This window comes from Rhipicephalus microplus, chromosome X, assembly GCF_043290135.1.
Source record: "Rhipicephalus microplus isolate Deutch F79 chromosome X, USDA_Rmic, whole genome shotgun sequence".
NCBI classification, from domain to species: domain Eukaryota; kingdom Metazoa; phylum Arthropoda; class Arachnida; order Ixodida; family Ixodidae; genus Rhipicephalus; species Rhipicephalus microplus.
This window is the reverse complement of record NC_134710.1, coordinates 262,088,322-262,108,644: the sequence shown is the minus strand read 5'-3', so window position 1 is coordinate 262,108,644 and position 20,323 is coordinate 262,088,322. Positions and strand designations below refer to the sequence as shown.

At 42.3% G+C, this 20,323-nt stretch overlaps 2 protein-coding genes across 3 annotated transcripts in view; one reads left to right on the top strand and one right to left on the bottom strand.

The window, feature by feature from the left end:
- LOC119161564 (small ribosomal subunit protein RACK1) overlaps positions 1–8,313 on the top strand; it is a 63,541-nt gene extending 55,228 nt beyond the window's left edge. Inside the window, exon 8 of one of the 2 annotated variants that reach the window (XR_005108477.2) lies at positions 843–1,945. The gene's annotated coding sequence lies outside the window, so the exon portion shown is untranslated. Of the gene's footprint in view, positions 1–842; positions 1,946–8,094 lie in introns of those variants that run through there. The other variant, XM_075879016.1, reaches the window with a different exon arrangement.
- Positions 8,314–11,988: 3,675 nt separating this feature from the next.
- The window catches only part of LOC119161566 (solute carrier family 25 member 16), a 33,003-nt gene continuing 24,668 nt past the window's right edge, over positions 11,989–20,323 (bottom strand). The window contains exon 9 of the mRNA XM_037414105.2: positions 11,989–14,509. Within this exon, the coding sequence (XP_037270002.1) occupies positions 14,335–14,509 (175 nt within the window). The 3' untranslated portion in view covers positions 11,989–14,334. The remainder of the gene's footprint in view (positions 14,510–20,323) is intronic.

Sequence of the window (20,323 nt, the reverse complement as noted above, 5' to 3'; positions counted from 1 at the left end):
TGCATTACGGTTGTCAAAAGTGAGTACCACTTGACAATGAAAATTTCACAGTGATAAGATCAGTTAAACGTTCATACAAGAAAGGCTTCATTCTCGCTGGTTTTCATTGTGTATCAATTGTATCAGATGAATTCAAAAGCTCACTCTGAAACATTTATACATATTGGCTGGGGCATATTGAACTTGTGAATGAGGTACGGCACTATATTTTCCGTCTCTCGGGGGATAAAGTTTGACTGAAGTATGCAAACTTTGAGATGACCAAATTTGTGGCCTGCCACATTAAAATGCTCCGCCATTGCTTTCAGTAATTTCTTTGCACATATATGCTAGTCCAGTTTAATCTAATATTAACAGGCAGTTCGTCTTCGCCAATGTGCTGTTTGTGGCAGTATGAGCATTCAATCACAAAGATAACATTTTAACTAGTTCAGGTAGAACGATATTGTGCGTGATAGACATAATCACTCCCAGCACTTCAACTATAGCATCATCTTAAAGGTGTTTGCAAGATGTGGCCAGTAGAATGAGGGTTCACTGTTGCATGCACTAACATGTTCTTAAATGTTTTGATTATGGTGATAGTCAACCATAAGTCAACTATGCCAAAGTCAATAGTTGACCGACTTTGGGAAGTGCTTTTTTTAGACGCTCTTGTCTTACTAATATTGGGTAATACTTGCAGAGAACATTGTTTATGTTTAGGGACACTTTTAAGTATTTCATTGCTAATGCTAGTGGCTGATTAGTCTGTGCTTCAGGGGCTCTTCTAGCAAGTGTTGATTTTCTATCTCATTTACATGCTTCACTGTAACAATCGTTCTCAACTAATGTTTTTTTAGGTTGCTCAAGTGGTGAACAAAATCGCCATTGTCACTGCCCATCTTTCATTACGCCTCGCCTGGCCGAAGAGACGGCGTAGTGGAGGGCTCCGGTAATTTCGATCACCTGGGGTTCTTGAACGTGCACCCAAATCTGAGTACACGGGCCTACAACATTTCCGCCTCCATCGGAAATGCAGCCGCCGCAGCCAGGATTCGAACCCGCGACCTGCGGGTCAGCAGCCGAGTACCTTAGCCACTAGATCACCGCGGCGGGGCCGGCAGCAGTGATTGAGTGCGTGCTAGTTAATGATGATGATAATTTCCCATCTGTCTCACACGGCAAACATCAACCATAACAGGTGGGCTGTAAAATGGTTGCCTTAATTTGTGAAGGCTATTCGAATAGTATGCAATTTGTATTTGATTCAGCATCATTGCAATTTGATTCATATTCATTTCTAAAATTCAATATTCACACACTCCTACTTGTTTGCAGCATCGTGGGTGATGACTAGTGTAATCTAGGTGTTGCTGGCTATCTGTTGGTTTTCTGTAGAGTGTCGCCTTTAATTTTCCTTTTACAATATGTACGTGCCGTCGCATCTAGGAAGTTCATTTGAGTGGAAAAATGGTGAATGGTAAATTTAATAAGAGGGTGAAACTTGTTACAATGGTCAATAAATGGCATAATAAATGATTAGTAAATGACATCACATAAGTTTACTTCTGCTATGTTTGCATATATGTAATAAGTTGACTCGAAGTAAATAGACATTTTTAAAAAAGAACTGCTGCTTAAATGGAGCAAGTGCTTTTGACAAGATTGGTAATGGTTTTGTACTTGTATTCTGTACCCTGTTCATCTCTCGGTAAATGGAACTCCTGTTAAATGGAACATATTTTTCTGGTCGCTTCAGGTTTCATTTAACAAGATCCTACTGTATATCGTCTATATGATGGAGATAAGTGGAAGGCTTTAACGGAGATGATGTCAAAAGTTTCAATTCCAACTGTCCCATAAAATGTTGGCATTCATTGGTGCAAAAGTTGTCCCCATGCTAGTACCGAAATTTGTTGGTAGTAGGAGGAGTCAAATTCAGAATAAAAAGTATGATGGCTAATTTTGGTAATGAGAGGTAGACTTCAGCATGATGTGTTTGCTTGCTTTCTATTAGTGACTAAGAGACTGCTTCAGTCCTTTCAGTGACTGACAAAGAACAGACATCTAATGTTAACAGAATATCTTTATCCGACAGTGTTTGCATTTTTAATAGGATCTATAATTCAAAGGAAATTGGGTGCATCTTGATCAAAGGATGAAGAGTGAGTGGTATATTGGTATAAATGATGATTCATAAATTTTGATAGCTCAATAGATGTGTTGCTATCAGATGATTACAATTTGTGGAATAGGTAATTCATCTCAAGCTTGAAACCTTATAAATCTTTGGAAGAAGATAGAAGCGGCCTGCTTGCTTTTCATGAAGCATCAATCACACACCTGATTACTGCTTCTTGTGGTACTCAGTTGTGTAAGGTCATACTCACTTTTGAAGCCCATAATTCAGTGAAACACCTACTTCCCCTTCTACGCTTTCGACGTGAATCCCCTCACTTTATATTTTACTGTTTCCATTTGACTCTTCGATTCAGCACGCCGGCCCCTCCTTCTTCCCCATCCCATGTAAGCACTTGCCCTTTGCTCTTCATTTGTTTGGTTTAGGGAGAAGGTATGAAACATGCACTTATAAGTGCTAAGGTAGGCAGTTGCAGCCTCAAAGACAAGTCTACTAGTCGAAACATTGGCTCCAGCAACAACCCAGGTTCACCAACTTTTCATCTCTCTGGCTGCGTAAAGTACTTGAAATGATTCCAAAATGTGAATGTTTTATATTAATTTGTCAATATGTGGCAGCACCACTAGCTGAAGAACAGGCCCATTGAAAACGTGCTAAGTAAGGCTTATCATTTCCTGGTGTATTAGTTTTACCAATGAACACTTTTGAAAAATTTTTAGTCATAAAATACACCCGATTAATCTTGTGACTTGCATCTGCTGTTTCCAACAAATCTTCCAATAATTATGGCCTTTTTTTTGAGTACTTTCAATTGTCAGACAGCACTATGCTCAAGGTATTGGAAGGCCACAACAATGCCCATGAACACACATGCAAGTCCTTTGTGCTTTCATACATCACGTCCTTGATTTTCACTTCTTTAGTCTGCGCCGTCTGAACATAATGTTCCTGAGCATTAATGTAGGTGCTATCAGAGTGCTAGGCTGGGAAGATGAATTGGAACTGATAGAGAAAGTGCAGCTTGGTTCTTATATTCTCCAAAAGCTAGCAAACTTTTCTTGTCAAGTGAGGGTATTATAAACTATAAAGAGCATCACGTCCTTGATTTTCACTTCTTTAGTCTGCGCCGTCTGAACATAATGTTCCTGAGCATTAATGTAGGTGCTATCAGAGTGCTAGGCTGGGAAGATGAATTGGAACTGATAGAGAAAGTGCAGCTTGGTTCTTATATTCTCCAAAAGCTAGCAAACTTTTCTTGTCAAGTGAGGGTATTATAAACTATAAAGAGCTGATTGTCTAGAGTCTCCTGCAAATTGTCACCTGGCTACTTGCCATTGCGTTCCCCACCAGGAGTTCACCAAAGCAACATGCTCAAAATTACCACAATTCCAAAGCTCTCATAATTAAAGAAATCATTTTAAGAAGCATATCTTTGCTACATAGATGAGATTTCAATTTTACGTTTCAAATGTGTTTTTCTCAAGATGCAATTATGGGATCTCAACTTCTTGAGATTGGACATCATATTTTTGGCAATTCTGATGACCAGATTTGGATGAAATCTTCCCCATATATTTCTTAACATGTGAAGAGCGTAATTATCTCCTTTCAAACGGGATGTCACATACATAGTTATTATAGGCCTAAGGTAAGCAATCAGCATGGGCTGTACATTTTAAGACTTCTCACATTACTCTTCTTCTTATTCATTGAAATCTCTTATATACAATTTTTTTCGGTTATTTACATTATACAGTCAATGTGGAACGATATTATTTATTAATGGTTCATAACCATAAAACTTTAGTGGCAGAAAAGAGCTATATTTGAAGCATTGTCATGGTACAAAATGAAAAGTATGCAGTTCACTGTAAACCTGTTTACATATTTGAAATCAGTATAAAAAGCTATGTAAAAAAAATACACATTTTCCTAGGCTATAGATAGAAAAAACTTTTTTTTTTTCGATTAGCATCTCTCTTTAAGAAGATCATGAACAACTTCGCAACTTTGATGAAAAAACATCTTGAAGAAAGGAAACACTGCTATGAGTAGCTCGGCCTAATCTTGCAGTCATATGTGGCAGAGAGAGAGTTAAGAAGACCATCATGAAGTTACCGCTTTATCAGGCATGTCAGGTTTTATCAGAAGCCTGTGCTCATTCTCCTTGGAGCTGCCAATGTCACCTGTTTGATGTCGAACAGCAGATAGCATACTATTGGCTGATAGCCAACAATGTAAATAAAGGACGGCATTCCTATCAAATGCACTTCTTGCCACAGGGTGCCACCACGTGTTGACACCACATTTCATAGTCTGCTCCACAGTACCCACATTAGTGTAGTAGGTATTGCAATGGGAAAGTGGATTGCGTTTCAACAGGTGCACGCAAGGTCATGACGTGCGCCTGTTGACATGCGCCCAATCAACTTTACTGTTGTTTTCCTGCCATCCCTCCCATGTAGGTTCCAGAGTGCTTTTCAGGTAGAATGAATAGAGAAAGTGCTTAAAGCGTCCCAGTAACTGCACTCATTGATGGATTCGCAAAATTCCTCTAGCAGTCAACTTGTGAGGCAGTATACTCCAATGCTAAAGTTTCTTGGAATTTACCTGCTGTTTGGACAAGTTCTTCAATACCCCTTTAAATTCTTTCTAGGTTGACTAAAATAGCATCTACATTTTAAGTATGCGAAATTTAAGGAACTCCGAGCATGTTGTCGGACAGCTGTGGGAATGAACTTGTGCGTTGCATAGAAGAAAACAGGGAATGAAAAATTTTGACAGGCCCCAAATGTTTTGTAAAATTTTATGTATTGTTGATCAAATTTGGCATGGTATACCAAACTGCGTACTCTCGCAAACATAAAACAGGCAGGCACAGAAAGCCATTCTGATGCAGTGCTCAATTTTTTTTACACTAGCTTTTTTAAATACGAAGCATTTTTTAGCGAACTTCGGCGACTTTGAGCGTATCTATCTATCTATCCATCTATCTATCTATCTATCTGCCTGTCCATTTCTCTATTTATCTATCTATCTAGCTGTCTATGACTTTTAGCTCTCCTGGCCGTTTCGATAACGGTATCAATACGAAACTTGGTATGGCATAACATACCTGTATGAAGAACATATTTGACTAGTCATAACATGAAAATTATGACATGTATGTCATGAATCTTGTGATTTACATTTCATGGTCTTGCAGCTATTGCAGTGGTTTCGTTCACATGGCATGTTACAAAACTGGTACGGTATGGCATGATTGCATGGCGAACACAAGCGACCGACCCTAACATGAAAATCATGACGTGTGTCATGTAACATGACTACATGCCACGCTCATGATGCGCTCCCGGCCGCACTGTAATACCAAATGTGGTATTACAGTACGTGAATGGATGACGAAGGTATGTGACTGGTGCATGTGACTGGTGCAAACATGATAATCATGAGATGCGTTTCGTGTAACAATATAACTACATGCCACGCTCATAATGCGCTGGCTGTCGTTTCGCTAGCTTCACTTATACCAAATTTGGTATTATGGAATGCGAATGGATGACGAATGTATGATACTGGTGCAAACATGATAAAGATGAGATACGTGTCATGCAACTGCATGACTACATGCAACGCTCATGTTGCGCCCACGGCCGTTTCGCCAGCTTCACATGTACCAAACTTGGTATTACACGACACGAACGGACGACATAGGTGAATGACATATCCAAACATGACAATCACGACATGCGTGTCATGTAACAACATGACTGCGTGCCACACTGATGATGTACTCGTGGCCGTTTTGCTAGCTTCACATATGCCAAATTTGGTATTACGTGGCACCAATGAATGACGAAGGTACGTGAATGTTTCAAACATGATAATCATGAGATGCGTGTCATGTGGGAACATGACTACATGCCACAGTCAAGGCGGCAATACATTTCGACGCGACGCTGTGCGCGAGCTCACCTGCATTCATTTTGTCGCGTCACGCCGGCGTTGCCACGCCAGGCGTCGGTCCTGCCATGTACTCGCAGGCGCTCGTCGCGCTACGTTGTTTTGACGCATGCACGTTTCAGCACGTCCAGCGTCTCTCCGTCATGAAAAGAGGGAGACGCAGTGTTGTCTAGATAATGCATCGGCACAAAATGTTGCATTTCGTCCCGGTTGCCGTCGGACCGCGCCGACGGACGCTGGTCGCGCCTGGCGTCAGACTATAGAGAGCTCGCGTTTTGCTAACGTAGCCTCCCTGTGCTCAGCGTGCACGCGCGTCAATGCTACATTGGAGTATATAGGGCCTTTCATGATGCGCTCGCGGCCGTTTTGCTAGCTCCACATAACAAATTTGGTGTTGTGTGACGTCAATGGATGACGAAATATATGACTGGTGCAAACATGATAATCCTGACACGCGTGTCATGCAAGAACATGACAACATACCACGCTTTTAGCGTGCTCGCAGCCATTCTCTAGCTCCCCATATACTAGCTCCCCATATACTAAATTTGGTATCGCGTGACATGAATAGATGACAAAGGTAAACGACACATCCAAACATGATAATCATGAAACGGAAGTCATGTACAGCATCATTTACGTCCACCTCATAATGTTATGCTTATTTTATAGTGACATATCAACATTTCTCACTCGTTCTTCGCATATCATCGATTCCCATTATACGTGGGATCTGCCAATTTTTTGTGCGTGGTATATAGTAGCTTGTTTCCGTTTGCACATCTTGAGAAAAATAGCACTGCTTTTGTGTAGACAAACATTATATGTTATATCAATGGATCCCAAGTCTCTCTCTCTCTCTCTCTCTCTCTCTCTCTCTCTCTCTCTCTCTCTCTCTCTGTGTGTGTGTGTGTGTGTGTGTGTGTGTGTGTGTGTGTGTGTGTGTGTGTGTGTGTGTGTGTGTGTGTGTGTGTGTGTGTGTGTGTGTGTGTGTGTGTGTGTGTGTGTGTGTGTGTGTGTGTGTGTGTGTGTGTGTGTGTGTGTGTGTGTGTGTGTGTGTGTGTGTGTGTGTGTGTGTGTGTGTGTGTGTGTGTGTGTGTGTGTGTGTGTGTGTGTGTGTGTGTGTGTGTGTGTGTGTGTGTGTGTGTGTGCATTCTTGACTTGTGTGTGTGTGTGTGTGTGTGTGTGCATTCTTGCCCACCACTCGGGTCGGTGAATACAAGAGTGAGCAAGCCACTCTTGTATTCAGTTTGCTGAAAGTGCATTGTACTTTCAAGGGCCACTAAATAGAAGAACACTTTTTCTCGCATTAGGAAATTACTTTCATTGTACCAACATCACCGTGCTTGTCACAAAAAGATGCCTGGTAAGCAAGAAAATGCACGAAAAGAAAATACAGGTGGTGACACCACCTTCAATTTTCTGCACCTGTTTCCATGAGGTCACAGATATTGAAGGCAGCTACTAGGGCCTTTATAGTTTCTAATTGGCAAAAACAAAATTCATTGTTCTCCGAGGCATTCAAAGACTTAACATGTAAAATTTCAAAAAATTTCGTGCCAATGTTGCCAAAATATGAAAAAGTGCCTTTAAACCTGCGATTTCACGTGCAAAGATTTCAGCACAAAATTTTTTTAAAAACTTCGATATCGATTCAACTTATGATGGTGAAATTAGTGACAGCAAAGTTTTCAAAGTATAATTGATCAGTCTACACCGATTCATTGTTTCACTTGGGTCTAAATTATATGGGTAGCACCGTAACACCAAGATAGGCATTCCTTAGCACAATTTATCTACTAGATTATCGCACAGAAAACTTGGATTTAAGCAGCAGAACTAACAGAAAAAATTACAACACAGACTGCACCAGCAGAAAACACGTGACGTTCCAAGTCAAAGAAAAATTGCACTATAAATTTTGTTACTAATTTCTTGCAGAGGATGACTGTTAGACCCATTAGTGGGCCTAACAATCAACTTTTAACAAGTAAACTTTTTTTTTTCAGGGACCTTGTGCGCTTCCATTTCTCACCTTTACCAGCTGGGAATCGCCATTGCGTACAGTAATGTGCAATGAATCGCTGCACAAAAATGTTATGGGAAACGTTACTACTGCTCTTTCCAAAAACACTGCTGTGCATCTAAAAACACTGGATGTTTGATATTCCGATGCTAGACAATTTTTTTGAGAACTGCATATATAAACTAATCTTGAAACAATGCCACTATGTTCCAAGTTGACTTGTGTGCAGTCCGTTTGCTATATTATCTGTTCGATGCTAATTTGCTCTTAAACTGTATATTTGCACAATATTTTTGGCTATTAATGGCAAATAAAAGAGAAATCCTCCAAACATAATAGAAATGACTACCAGTTATCTGGGTTTCCAACAAGCGTATTAAAGTAGAGCATTATCCTTGATTCTTTCTGAAGCCACTACCAAACAGGGCGTCATTGGCTATTCATCCTTACACGAGCCTATGAGCCTTCTCATGACAGATAAATTGCATCCTTATTACTGTTCGCATTTCATTGTGCCAAACTAAAGCATTGCACTCGTGGCTATGAGGTGCTTGGTGCGACTTGCACATCACATGACATGACAAGAACTTTATTTAGATCCTGAGGGACAGATATTTAGGTTCCCCCCCCCATATCAAGTCGGTGGCTCCGCCCACGATGGGATCGGAAGTCTAAGTACTGCCGCGATGTCGTGGGCCCTCTGGACGGCCTGAAGTTGTGTGAAGACTGCTGCTCTTCAGAGATGCACCCCATTGCTCCTTCGTGATGGGCGAAGAGGCATTAAGGACTGGGCACAGCCAGAGCATGTGATCGAAAGAACCCGAGTCGTGGCCAAATTTGGGGCACGACTACGAATGGTCAGGGCCTATCTGATTAAGGAATCAAGGAGTAGGATACGAACAGGTTTATAGTAGCCCGAATGTCCTCGCCTGCAGTAGCCTGAATGTGCTCGCCTGAGGCTTGGTCAAATCAGGGTGGGGGGCTGGAAATTTTTTTCTTAGCCAGACAGTAGTCTAAAACAATTTCGTAAAATGTACACAACAAATCTTTATAAATGTCAACCTCGTTACGAGCATTCCAGTATTATTGAACTTTTCTTTGAAATGATGCTTTGTTGAAATGTTTGCTGTTTGCACATTTTATTAAAGCAAAGGCAGTACGATTTCAACATGTGTTTGTAGCAAGCGTGTTATTTCCTGTCTATTGGTATGCATTTATATAAATAATTCTATCCTTTCATATGGAGCAGCCAGCCTGTTCGAAACAAATTTTTTTAGGGCTTTTCTATTCGGGGATATCTTAGGTTTAAGTATAAAACTATGTATTAGGCACTGGTGTGCAAATACATTTTTGCTTGGTGCAATGGTTTGACATACAGCTGTAGGGCAGGAGCTGGAAGATACTAGACAGATTAACAGTGAGAAAGAAGTGGGTTCTGTGCCATAATTTTAATGTGTGCCATAGAAGGAAAGCAGCAGGAGAAATGCTACAGGTAATTTTTTGGCCATTTGGTGGTCATTACTGTAAGTGCCCAAGTACAACGGTGCTATTGTTGAAATGTTTACTGTGATTAAGCATTAAGGGGAGATGCAAGTCAACAAATGAGAGTTCTTTCCAAAATTACACATTTTTCATTTTTCATTGCTTTCACAAGTTTAGTTTCTCTACTTTCCCAACAAAAAAAAACTGAAGATTGCAATAAAACTCGAAGTAGGTCAAAATCACTTTTAAAAAGCACAATGTGGCTACCAAAAACTGAGTTCAGCCAGAGGGCATAACAGAAAGGAGTTGGTATCATGAATATATACAAGTGTGCAATAATGTCTTGAGTCCCCTAGAAATTGTCACCTGGCTGCTTGCCATTGCATTTCACATGAGTTTGCTAGAGCTACATGCTCAAAATAACTGTTTGCAAAGCTCTCATAGTGAAAGACATCTTTTTAAAAATCATATCTTTGCCCCATAGAAGAGCTTTGACTTATAGCTTTAAAGGGCTGCTCACCAGGCCCCATATCAAATTTTAGTTATACAGTGGAAGTTGTTGGGTGTCCGATGAGGAACATTTTTCCACAAAAATTTTTTGAATCTGTTCATCATGAGCGGAGAAAACAGGTTTTTTGAAGCGGTGCGGAACGGGGACGAGAGGAGGCGAGCTCGAAACGTTTGCTGCTCCTCCGCACAGCTTTTGCAAGCCATATCTCTTCCCCACCCTCTCCGGCATCCGACTAAGAGGTCAAGTGCGCATAACGAGCCCAAACAAGTGCAACCCCCATCACGTGAGCGGCGTTGCTTTGTGAACCAGCGTTATTTTGTGGTCTTTGCAAACTATGCATGCTGTGTTAAATAATTTTCGCCATGTTACGTGCCACTGTTTGCAACGTCAGAGCAGTCGCCTACGTAGAGGACCAACGTCACAGCATTGCCATGTACGTAGGGTCATACGCGCACGTCATGCCCTCATTGTCTGGGCACACGCCGGCAGAAGGGAGGGGGAGCAACGTTCATCTTGAAATTTGACCCATTTCCGCGGCGCGTAGCGTAGCAAATTTTGGCAGACGTGATCATGAACGCCTCGTCTACGCATTGTGCTTGTCAGCTCAAAATTGTCAAACCTGGTGATTGGCCCTTAAAATGAGTTTTACTCAAGATCCATTTTTGGGCAACTTTTTGAGATTACATGGTTTTAGTACTTAAGATAGCCAGATCAGGCTGAAATTTTGCCCAGATATTCCTTAACATGTGAAGGGTGCAAGTATTTCATAAAACTTGATATTGCGTGTATAACTATTGCAAAGCTAAAGCAAGCATGGGCTGAGAATTCTAATTTTCACATTACACTTTTTCTTGTCCCTTGAAGTACCTTTTATGCACTTTCTTGATCGTTATTTACATTCAACAGTTAATGAGGAGCAATACGAGCCATTGATGACTTGAAACCATAGAAAATTTGTCCAAAACAAACTATATTTCACACATATTCATGGCACAATACAAAAACTGCACAACTTGCTTCAAAACTAATCACATACAGCAAAAAATTCTATTGCTTTAGCATACTGATTCACACAACTTTTTTTTTTAATCGCATATTTCCTTGAACGAGCAACTTTGTGCTCGGCAGCAGAATGCCGTTTCGGCACATGTGTATAAAAGGGAGACAGTGCGGCACAAGAGTCAAAAGCCAAATAAAAATACGAGGGTCATTCAACTCGCCTACAGCAGTTCTCAAGGTGCCATTGGCATTTATTTTAGAGGTGCAACAGTGGTGTCCTCTGAACCATGCCATTCATTTCGAAAGGTGTAGTGCCGATTTTAGATTTTCCTGAACCCTCTGTGCTGGTGGTATCAGCGCAGAGCAACTGTGCACATACACATGAGCAGAAAGCTCAGCTTATGCAGGTATACACTTTCTACAGAACATGGGCCATATCTGCACCTCGTAAATAGTCTATATGCGCACTTTGCCACCTCTCAAAGCTACATAGACAGCACTCATTAGGCATACAGAAGCAAGGCCTGCACTTCTCGTGCACTGTCGTGGAGTGCTTCAGATTGGTGCAAGCGAATTGAACAGACCTGCGTTTCTTGATTTACCCTTTGGGCACCTTCATCATACCTCTTTGCTGTCATTGGTGCTGGTATGAAAAAAGTGGTTAGGCGATGCATTTTCTCGGTCCGACTTCAGTGTAGTGGTCTGGCTACTTCAGTACAATATCTACTGCAGCAAGATAACCAAGAGGAAATCAACTGATTGATATGTGGGGTTTAACGGCCCAAAAGCACCATACGATTATGGGAGACGCCGTAGCGTAGGGCTCCGTCCGGAAATTTCGACCACCTGAGGCTCCTTAAGAGGAAATGAACTCTGCAAACCGTATTCTTGCAAAATATTTATTGTTTAGTACTGTATTAAACACTTCAGCAACTTGTATCATACATTGGCAAACAAACTGTCAAGTATCACTAGTTACAGTCATTGTGCCTTGCTATAAGTTGACATTAAAATATGTTTGATGACTAAATATGCATTATATTAAAAATGGGTGCAGTGAAATGTCCATCCAATAAAGGAGCCCTCTAAAACTTTCCACTCAGTCTATTCATTGATAATGTAGACTAATAGTGGGCAATGCCTTTGACAAAGATAAAAACATTGATATCAGAAAACACTCTCATGGCATTGGCATGTAGTGGCACTCACCAGAAAAGATTGACTGGAGCGACATAGCCAAGTGCTCATCCCTAATCGGTGAAAAACAAAAGTTATACCTAATCGCTTTGTAGCCCCAATATCATGGTTAATTTAGTTTTGTTTCATTTGCTCTATGTTTTATAAATAAATACAGATAAAAAAAAGCTCTGCAACTACAATTGGTGCTAGCTGGTTTTTAGCCTGTGGTAAAGTCTAAATGTGCCACGGTGCAGATGTGGCACTGCCAGTATGTCATGGAATGACATTTAATTTCTTTCTTCTGCACCACCAACAGAGGCACGGAGAGGGAGAGTAAAGGGGAAACCGGTCCCTAGTCTCCCTCCCCGTATCTTTTACAGAGGTGCAGAGGGAAGATTTGGAATGTCGTTCTGCGATACACTGGCAGCACCACAGCTGCACTTTGGTGCATTTAGTGTTCCCCATAAGCCTGAAGTTTGTCTTTACACAAAGACTTCTCAACACGCTTGGGTACCCTCATGAACAGCAGCATTTTGTATGTGCTGTGAACTTGTGAATGTTATTCAAGGGATGAATGTTTTTCACCTCATTGCTCTTGTTATGGTGGGAGACTGCATTGTTCATTGCTATGGCAACTATGGGGCACTAGCTCCTGCAATGCAAGTGCTTCTAACTCAGCCTGTGGCAGCACTACTTTATGCATGCAGCGAGCAAGAAGAGCTAGGATACATGACCTTGTGAAATCTGAATTTAAGGCAGTTTGCTTTTCTTGCACAACTTTGAATTTTTTACAGAATAATTTTGGGCTGCATGCCTCTGTCAGTATTGTTTTTTCATATAATGTATCAAATAGACACAATTCACAAATAAAGGTGTTTGAAAAGTATTGGAGGGCCCCTTTAAAAAGTGCAGTTACAAATTGTGTGTTGATGTTTCTACAATTATTATGCCTCTTTATCTAATTAAATCATGGCAAATGATGCCATTCAAATTATTGCACTGTTCTATCAATGTTGCAGTATGTGATTAGTCATTACAAAATGAGGGAGGATGCACTTGACAAGAACAAGAAATACACTCCACTTTATCATAATTTTAGGTCTTAGCTTTCACGAAGTCCACATTTTTTGTAAATTGATTGGTTCAAAAAGTAGCTGTGCTTCAGTACATGAAACATGCTAGCACAATAAGTTGCATACTAATTTCAGAGCTTTGCAAATCTAAACAACTAAAGCACATGCGCTCTCATTCCCTATAGTGTTCACTCGATTCAGCATTCACACAGCTGTGCTGGAAGGTTCATGGCCCTTGGCTCCCAACTTGATGCACATTGTTGCAAAGTAAAGCAAAACTGATCAAGTGACTGAAGTGTGAAATTATGTTGTGTTAGTCGAAGCTGGAATGCTTGTATTCAACAGCCTGTTCCAGGGAATGTGCAATGAATGAAGATACATTGCCTCAGCGAAATAGTTTGTGCTTCAATGCATTTCATGACATATAGATTAATCTTAGTGAAGTTGGAGAGCTCTTATCGAAGTGCCTGCTTCTACCTTAACTGAATCGATGGGTTATGTGTTAAATCACAGCCAGGTTGAGTAGAAACTGTGCAGATATAAGAGCCGGTGGGTTAATGATTAGGTGTCTGGAGTATTGCCAATACAGGACTTCCAAGCAAACTTCTTTTTTGGATTTTTTTTATGTAAAAGCAGCAAGTACAATACCACCTATATAGTCTTTGCGTGCAGCTCACAGTAAAACTCGCCTTGGCCCACAGCTGTTAAATCTTTAGGAGCACTAAAGATTCAGAGCTCAGATTTCACATGTGCACCAGCACTGTCACATTTCGTAACAGTGAGAAACGTGCTAGTGTGTGCATATTCCTGTAGCTCAGACATTCAGTACTTTGCAAGAGCTTCGCGTATGGCAAATGAATCTTCTTGCCAAGAGCACCAGGAAGATGGCTACACCTTAACTTGCTGCTGACTTACTTTGATGCTTATGACTGGCTGGTACGGTTAGGTGCACCATTGTTATTAAAAGAGCGAGATATGATCAGGAGTCAAGACCAGTGTCCAGGCCCAGTAACTGCTTGGCAATCTCGTACGTAGAGAATGACACAGCCACCATGGGAATCGCACGCAGATAATTGACACTCATGCCACGGTACAATCCTCTGGAGATGCCGTGCTCACGAAATGTCAAGGCCAGCGTGCTGAATAGGCTTTTGCTGCACAGACAGAAGAGAACTTGTTTTAGTCTGCTGAAAATGCTGAATAGAGAGCAGACATTTTGGCAACATGATTTAAGTAGATAGTGGAACTCGCAGTTGGTAAAAGTGTATAACCAGCTATATAATATGTTGCAAATTAAATAACTTGTTTAAAAGAAGTAATAAGAAATAACCAAATGTTTTGGTAAAGTACATAAATATTACACCTACTGAAAAAAGAAACTAATGCTTTAAAGCAACCATTTTAAAATCTGATATTCTATTCGAGAAGAGAGCATTCAGTCAAATGTAGCAGCAGGCAATTCAAGCACTCTTGTTCAAATTATATGCTCACACGAAAAAAATCCAATGCAAATATAAATGTTTTGGAAGTGTTGAGCATGTGTAGTTATCTTTAAATTTTGTATGATTACATGTTTATACAAGATTATTAAATTGCTTGTCTCATTCACATGACAGCGAAGATAATTTAAACCTTCCTGCTTACAGCATTGCGTCTCTTTCCAAACAAAACTCTTTGTATAGCAGTTTACTTGTAGTCTCAGTAATAAACATTTAACCATTAAAGGCAAAATAGGTCATGAAGGGGCCATGCGACAATTTTTCATAATTAAAAAAATGCTGCCGATCAGTTGTCAAGCCTCCTGAGAACACGCAAGCCAGACATAGCACAGCGTGCCCCGTGAAATTTATAATTTGTGAAAGTCTGCTAGAAATTGCTTCCTATTTTCTTGACAAATGATGCCACAGACCCAAAGTCCACAGCCATCAGTTGATTTGAACATCATGAGATGCATAGTTACCGTGGCCACCGCAAAATGCTGCCATGTGCCCTTGCGCACGCTTGCAATTACACAAAGGTATGCTGAAGAAATAAACAAAATGAAGTACCCAAGGTCATAATGCACGCTGACAAAGGTATGCATCTTCTTGCCCCTTTGTCATTCTCTTCTCTGTGTAGCTTTCAGCGCACCCGCTCGTACGAAACAAAAGAGAAAGTGCTCGAGGAGAGTGACAAATCCCTGAAACTTTTTTTTACTTGACACATTATAAAATTTTTCCTAATGAAGCCATTCGATGATCACTTGGAAAAGTGTTGCAGGACCCCTTTAAAGGAAGCTTGAGCATACTTAAGGGGAGACACGGGTATGGGAGGCTGAAAACTTTCCGAAAAACCGATATTTTGAAGTATTTTTTTTCATAATGATTAAGGTCTAAGGAAGCTGTTCCTAAAATATTATAGCCCTGTAATGCATATTTGTCGAGTTATTGGGTCGCAAAGTCAGTTTGATGACCATTTTCGCTTCCGAAACCACCTCAAAAACGGTCGTATTCAACGCCCCAGCGCGCGAGAACCGCACCAAGTAGCGCGGCCATTTTGGTCTCATTTTAAAGACGCATTTTTCTATTATCTGTTCCTAGCAGAAGAACGTTTTTGTCTAGCAACAACGCAGCTATTGCACATAAAGAAAAACTGAATACTCGCACATCATTGGTGCGTTTTTGTCACGTGGGGCAGTTCCCGGTTTCCTATTGGACGCGAAGGGATTCGTCTGCTAGACAGCGGCGTGCAAGCCGCCATTTTGCGTAGAGGCCTAACAACGGCTGTCCATTCGGTGCGGCAAGGTTCCTCTTGGCGTTGCACAAGTGGTTGCCAGACTGGGAAGGTCAGTGTTGCCAGACTGCCACTAAATATGACTGCAATTTTTTTTTGTAGTAGTTTATCCGTGAGAATTTTGTGCCATCCGTGGTGCATTTCGCAAACGAGCGACGCTGGCCGTTTTAATTAACGGAATGAACCGCGCCTAGCAGTAGTCGAGCGCGGCGCTGCTGCGCAATTAAGAGGCCAATTAAATTAACGAAATGAACCGCGCCTAGCAAAAGGCGACTGTTCAGTTTTCCCAGTCATCCCTAATACTGAGACGCGATATCTTAATTGCACAGCTGCGCACACAGCAAGAGAACGCGCCCCGACTTCTGCTAGGCGCGGTTCATTTCGTTAATTAAAATGGCCTCTTAATTGCACAGCAGCGCCACACTCGACTTCTGCTAGGTGCGGTTTATTCCGTTAAATTGGCCTCCTAACTGCACGGGAGCGCCATGCCCGACTTCTGCTAGGCTCGGTTCATTCCGTTAATTAAAACGAATTATGTAATGTGCAGTTCATTCCGTTAATTAAATTGGCCTTCTAATTGCACGGCAGCACCACGCTCGACTTCTGCTAGGTTCGGTTCATTCCGTTAATTAAAACGAATTCTGTAATGCGCAGTTCATTCCGTTAATTAAAACGGAAATAAAACGGCCTCTTAATTTCACCGCAGCACCACGCTCGACTTCTGCTAGGCTCGGTTAATTCCGTTAATTAAAACGGCCAGCGTCGCTCATGCACTCTCAAAATGCACCGCGGATGGCACCAAACTCTTAAGAAGCAGCCACAACTACAGGAGAAATTTTTTCCGCCAAATTTAGCGGCAGTCTGGCAACAACCACCCCAAAGTCTGGCAAATGACTTATGCAATGCCAAAAGGAACCTTGCCTTCGGTGCAATGGCAGGCGGTCATCGGAATTTCCGGAGTGCTCATGCGTTCGAAAAAAGACGAAAACGGCGTCCGAGAGACCGCACCTCATCACCAGCGAGACCTTCTGCCGCTGAGAACTCTGAAAAAGCAGGCTGTGCCAGCGCTATCACCGCCGCGGCATCCGCGATCGCGGACGCGATCCCAAGATCACACGAGAGCTGTGCGCGTCGACACTCCCCTGGTTTCCGATGCTGAAAAAGTGGCCATCGAGTGTCGTGCGAGCAATGTTCTGCAAGATCTTTCATCGAAGTTTGCCACAAAATGCAAGCGGTCTTTTTTTCGAGACTCCGATGGAGCCGCAACGCCTGGTGCGCCGTTCACCATCGTTAGCTTAGAGTTGGTCAACGAACTTCTTCAGTGTATGAAGTGCGGTGTGTGTGGCGGGCCTGGCAGAATCTCCAAGGAAGACCGCGAATATGGCATAGCCGCAAAACTTGTTCTCACATGTGACGAGTGCGGTACACTAAGGACCGTATGGAGCTCGCCGAGAGCAGGGGGGACGCAGCGCACGGCCCCTTCAAAATTTACGTGCTCGTGGTTCGCGCGGCAATGAGCACAGGAAACGGGCAAACTGCGCTCAACGATATTTTTTCCGCCCTTAACATTTCACGGAGAGGCCTGCACACCAAGACATACCAGGATTATGTGAAATTGAAAATGAACCCTGCCACGCGCGTTATTTATGACTGCGCGAGCACCGTGAAAACTGTGTATTTTGAACTCAACTATGGAAATCCTGCAAATATCGCCGTTTCCTTTGATGGGACTTGACTGACCAGGGGCCACTCATCCCATATTTGTGTAGGGACCGTGAGTGAACTATTCACGGGTTATGTGCTCGACTTCGTCGTCCTAACGAACTTTTGTTTGGGCTGCCAGCTAGGGCAGAAGGAGGACAACCCAAGGTATGCTAAGTGGCTAGCTGGTCACACTTGCCAAAAGAATACCTCCAGTAAGCCAGGACAAACGGAGGTGGAAGCAGCAAAAATTTTATTTGGCCGCTCATTGGAGAGACATGGGCTTCGCTACACAACCATGTTGTGCGATGGAGACAGCCGGGCCTTCAACAGTCTGCAGGAGGCACAGGTATATGGCTTCGTGCCAATAGAAAAAGAAGACTGTGTCAACCATGCGCATAAGCGCATGGGCACAGCACTTCGAAACCTCCTGCAAAAACTAAGAGCCGAAGAAAAGCCAAGCCTTGGCGGCAAGGGCAAACTGACAGGCGAGCTGGTCCCAAAGCTCACGTCATATTATGGATGGGCTTTACAAAGCAACCAAGGAAGCACTGAGGCCTGTCTGGGCAACCTTTTATCACGTAGCATCTACTGATGCGAGCCCTCAGCACTCTCACTGCCCAACTGGTGAAGAGTTATGGTGCAAGTACAACAAGGCTGTTGCCAAGCAGGAGACTCCTCCGAATCATCGCTACAACCTGCCGGAGTATGTCGATGCCTTGCGGCCTATTTACACGCGCCTCTCTGACAAGAAATTGCTGGAGTGTTGTCAGCGAGGCAAAACACAGAACCCAAACGAGAGCCTGCACTTCGTCATCTGGTTGCTTGTGTCCAAAAACAAACACGCGTCGCTTTTCACCGTTGAAGCTGCTGTGGCCGAAGCTGTCGCAAGGTTCAACGCTGGCACAGGGAGAGCAGATGCTGCCATATTGAAGGAGCTGCACCTGCAGCAGAGTGTTGTGGCCGCTGAAAGATGCTCAAAAAAGGACAGTCGCCGACTAGTGGCATCGGAGAACAAGCATGAGCATGCTGAAAACTTCCAAGTATGCCATGAAAAGAATTGGTTGATTTGTGGGGTTTAACATCCCAAAACCACTATATGATTATGAGAGACGCCGTAGTGGAGGGCTGCGGAAATTTCAACCACCTGGGGTATGCCATGAAAAGAAAGCGCACCAAGGAGAATGATGATGACTACATTCCTGGTGGCTTCTAACATGGTTAAGGGGAGATGCTACTCGAAAAAGGTTTTTTTTTATTTCATAACCCAGCTCCTTGAAATTTTAGGTGTTAGTAAAGCTTGCAGTGCTGATTTCATAACTGCAATTATTTGTTTGATAGCTATAGTAGTTCCGGAGTTACTACAACTTTGATATCAAAATATAGTGTTTTTTGTGCACATAATAAAGCTTACTAAAAATTTTCACACAGAATTGCAAAATGGCTCATTCTGCTGCACTTGAGCAGTACAATACAGAAAAGTACCTCAAACAGAAAATTTATTTGCTACATTAAAAAAAAAAAATTAAAAGTACTAAATGCATATTTTACATCTCTCTATCAGTGTATCAAGTTGTGTAACAAAAAATCTGTGATGTATAATGCAACCTAAAGTAGATACTTGTATTCTAGAGTGGCTGATTAAGCTCTGTGCAAAATTTCATCAAGATAGGACTATTTTATGCCTAAAAAAGATTGTGCACAAGATGAGAGAATTACCTCAAAATGGAAATCGAGAAAAATGCATTTGAAAGTTGTAAATATGTTTACTCATGATTACACAGTGCGATTTGCACAAAACTTGGTGATATCATAGAAGGGACACAGCTAGAGCACCTAAAATTGTCCTGCTCCATATGTGGATCCTTCTCGCCGCTTGAGAAGGGAGTCATCAAGGCGCGCTTTCTTTGCCACGTTCCGCCGATGGGCCCTTGCCTCTGCTGTTTCACACGCAGACATTCTTTCGATTCTCCTCTGGTCGCGGGATTGGCCCAGGGTGATCAGTTGATCCGGTGGGACTACACCAAGCTCCTCTAGCACGTGTTCAAAGCTTGAATGTCCTTTATTGAACCACAACACGGCCATAGCAGCTGCAGTTTCCACTGTTGTCCGGGAGGCAAACTTAGTCTTCGGACACAACAACCAGATTTTGCTGTTCAAAGATTCTGCAGCGTTTTGGGTCTTCCCTTGGATACAACGCACCAGCAACTTTTCATCTGTGAGCCGCTTGTAAATGGGAAGCACAGCCAATCCTTGAGCCTTGGTCAAGATTGGTGTGTGGTCGGGTGGGGCCTCCCTAAGCGCTTCAGCTCGCCTATGCTTGCACCAGGAAGTCGCCCCTTCTGGACAGTATCGGTGGCTGCCTGCTGTGTTGCTCGATGATGAGTGGAAATATGAGGCCCAGATGGCACGATGCATTTTCAGAATATCACCTCTGTTGTTTGTGATTGCAATACGGTAATAGTTCTGCAGCTTCTGAATTGTGCCATCTGTCA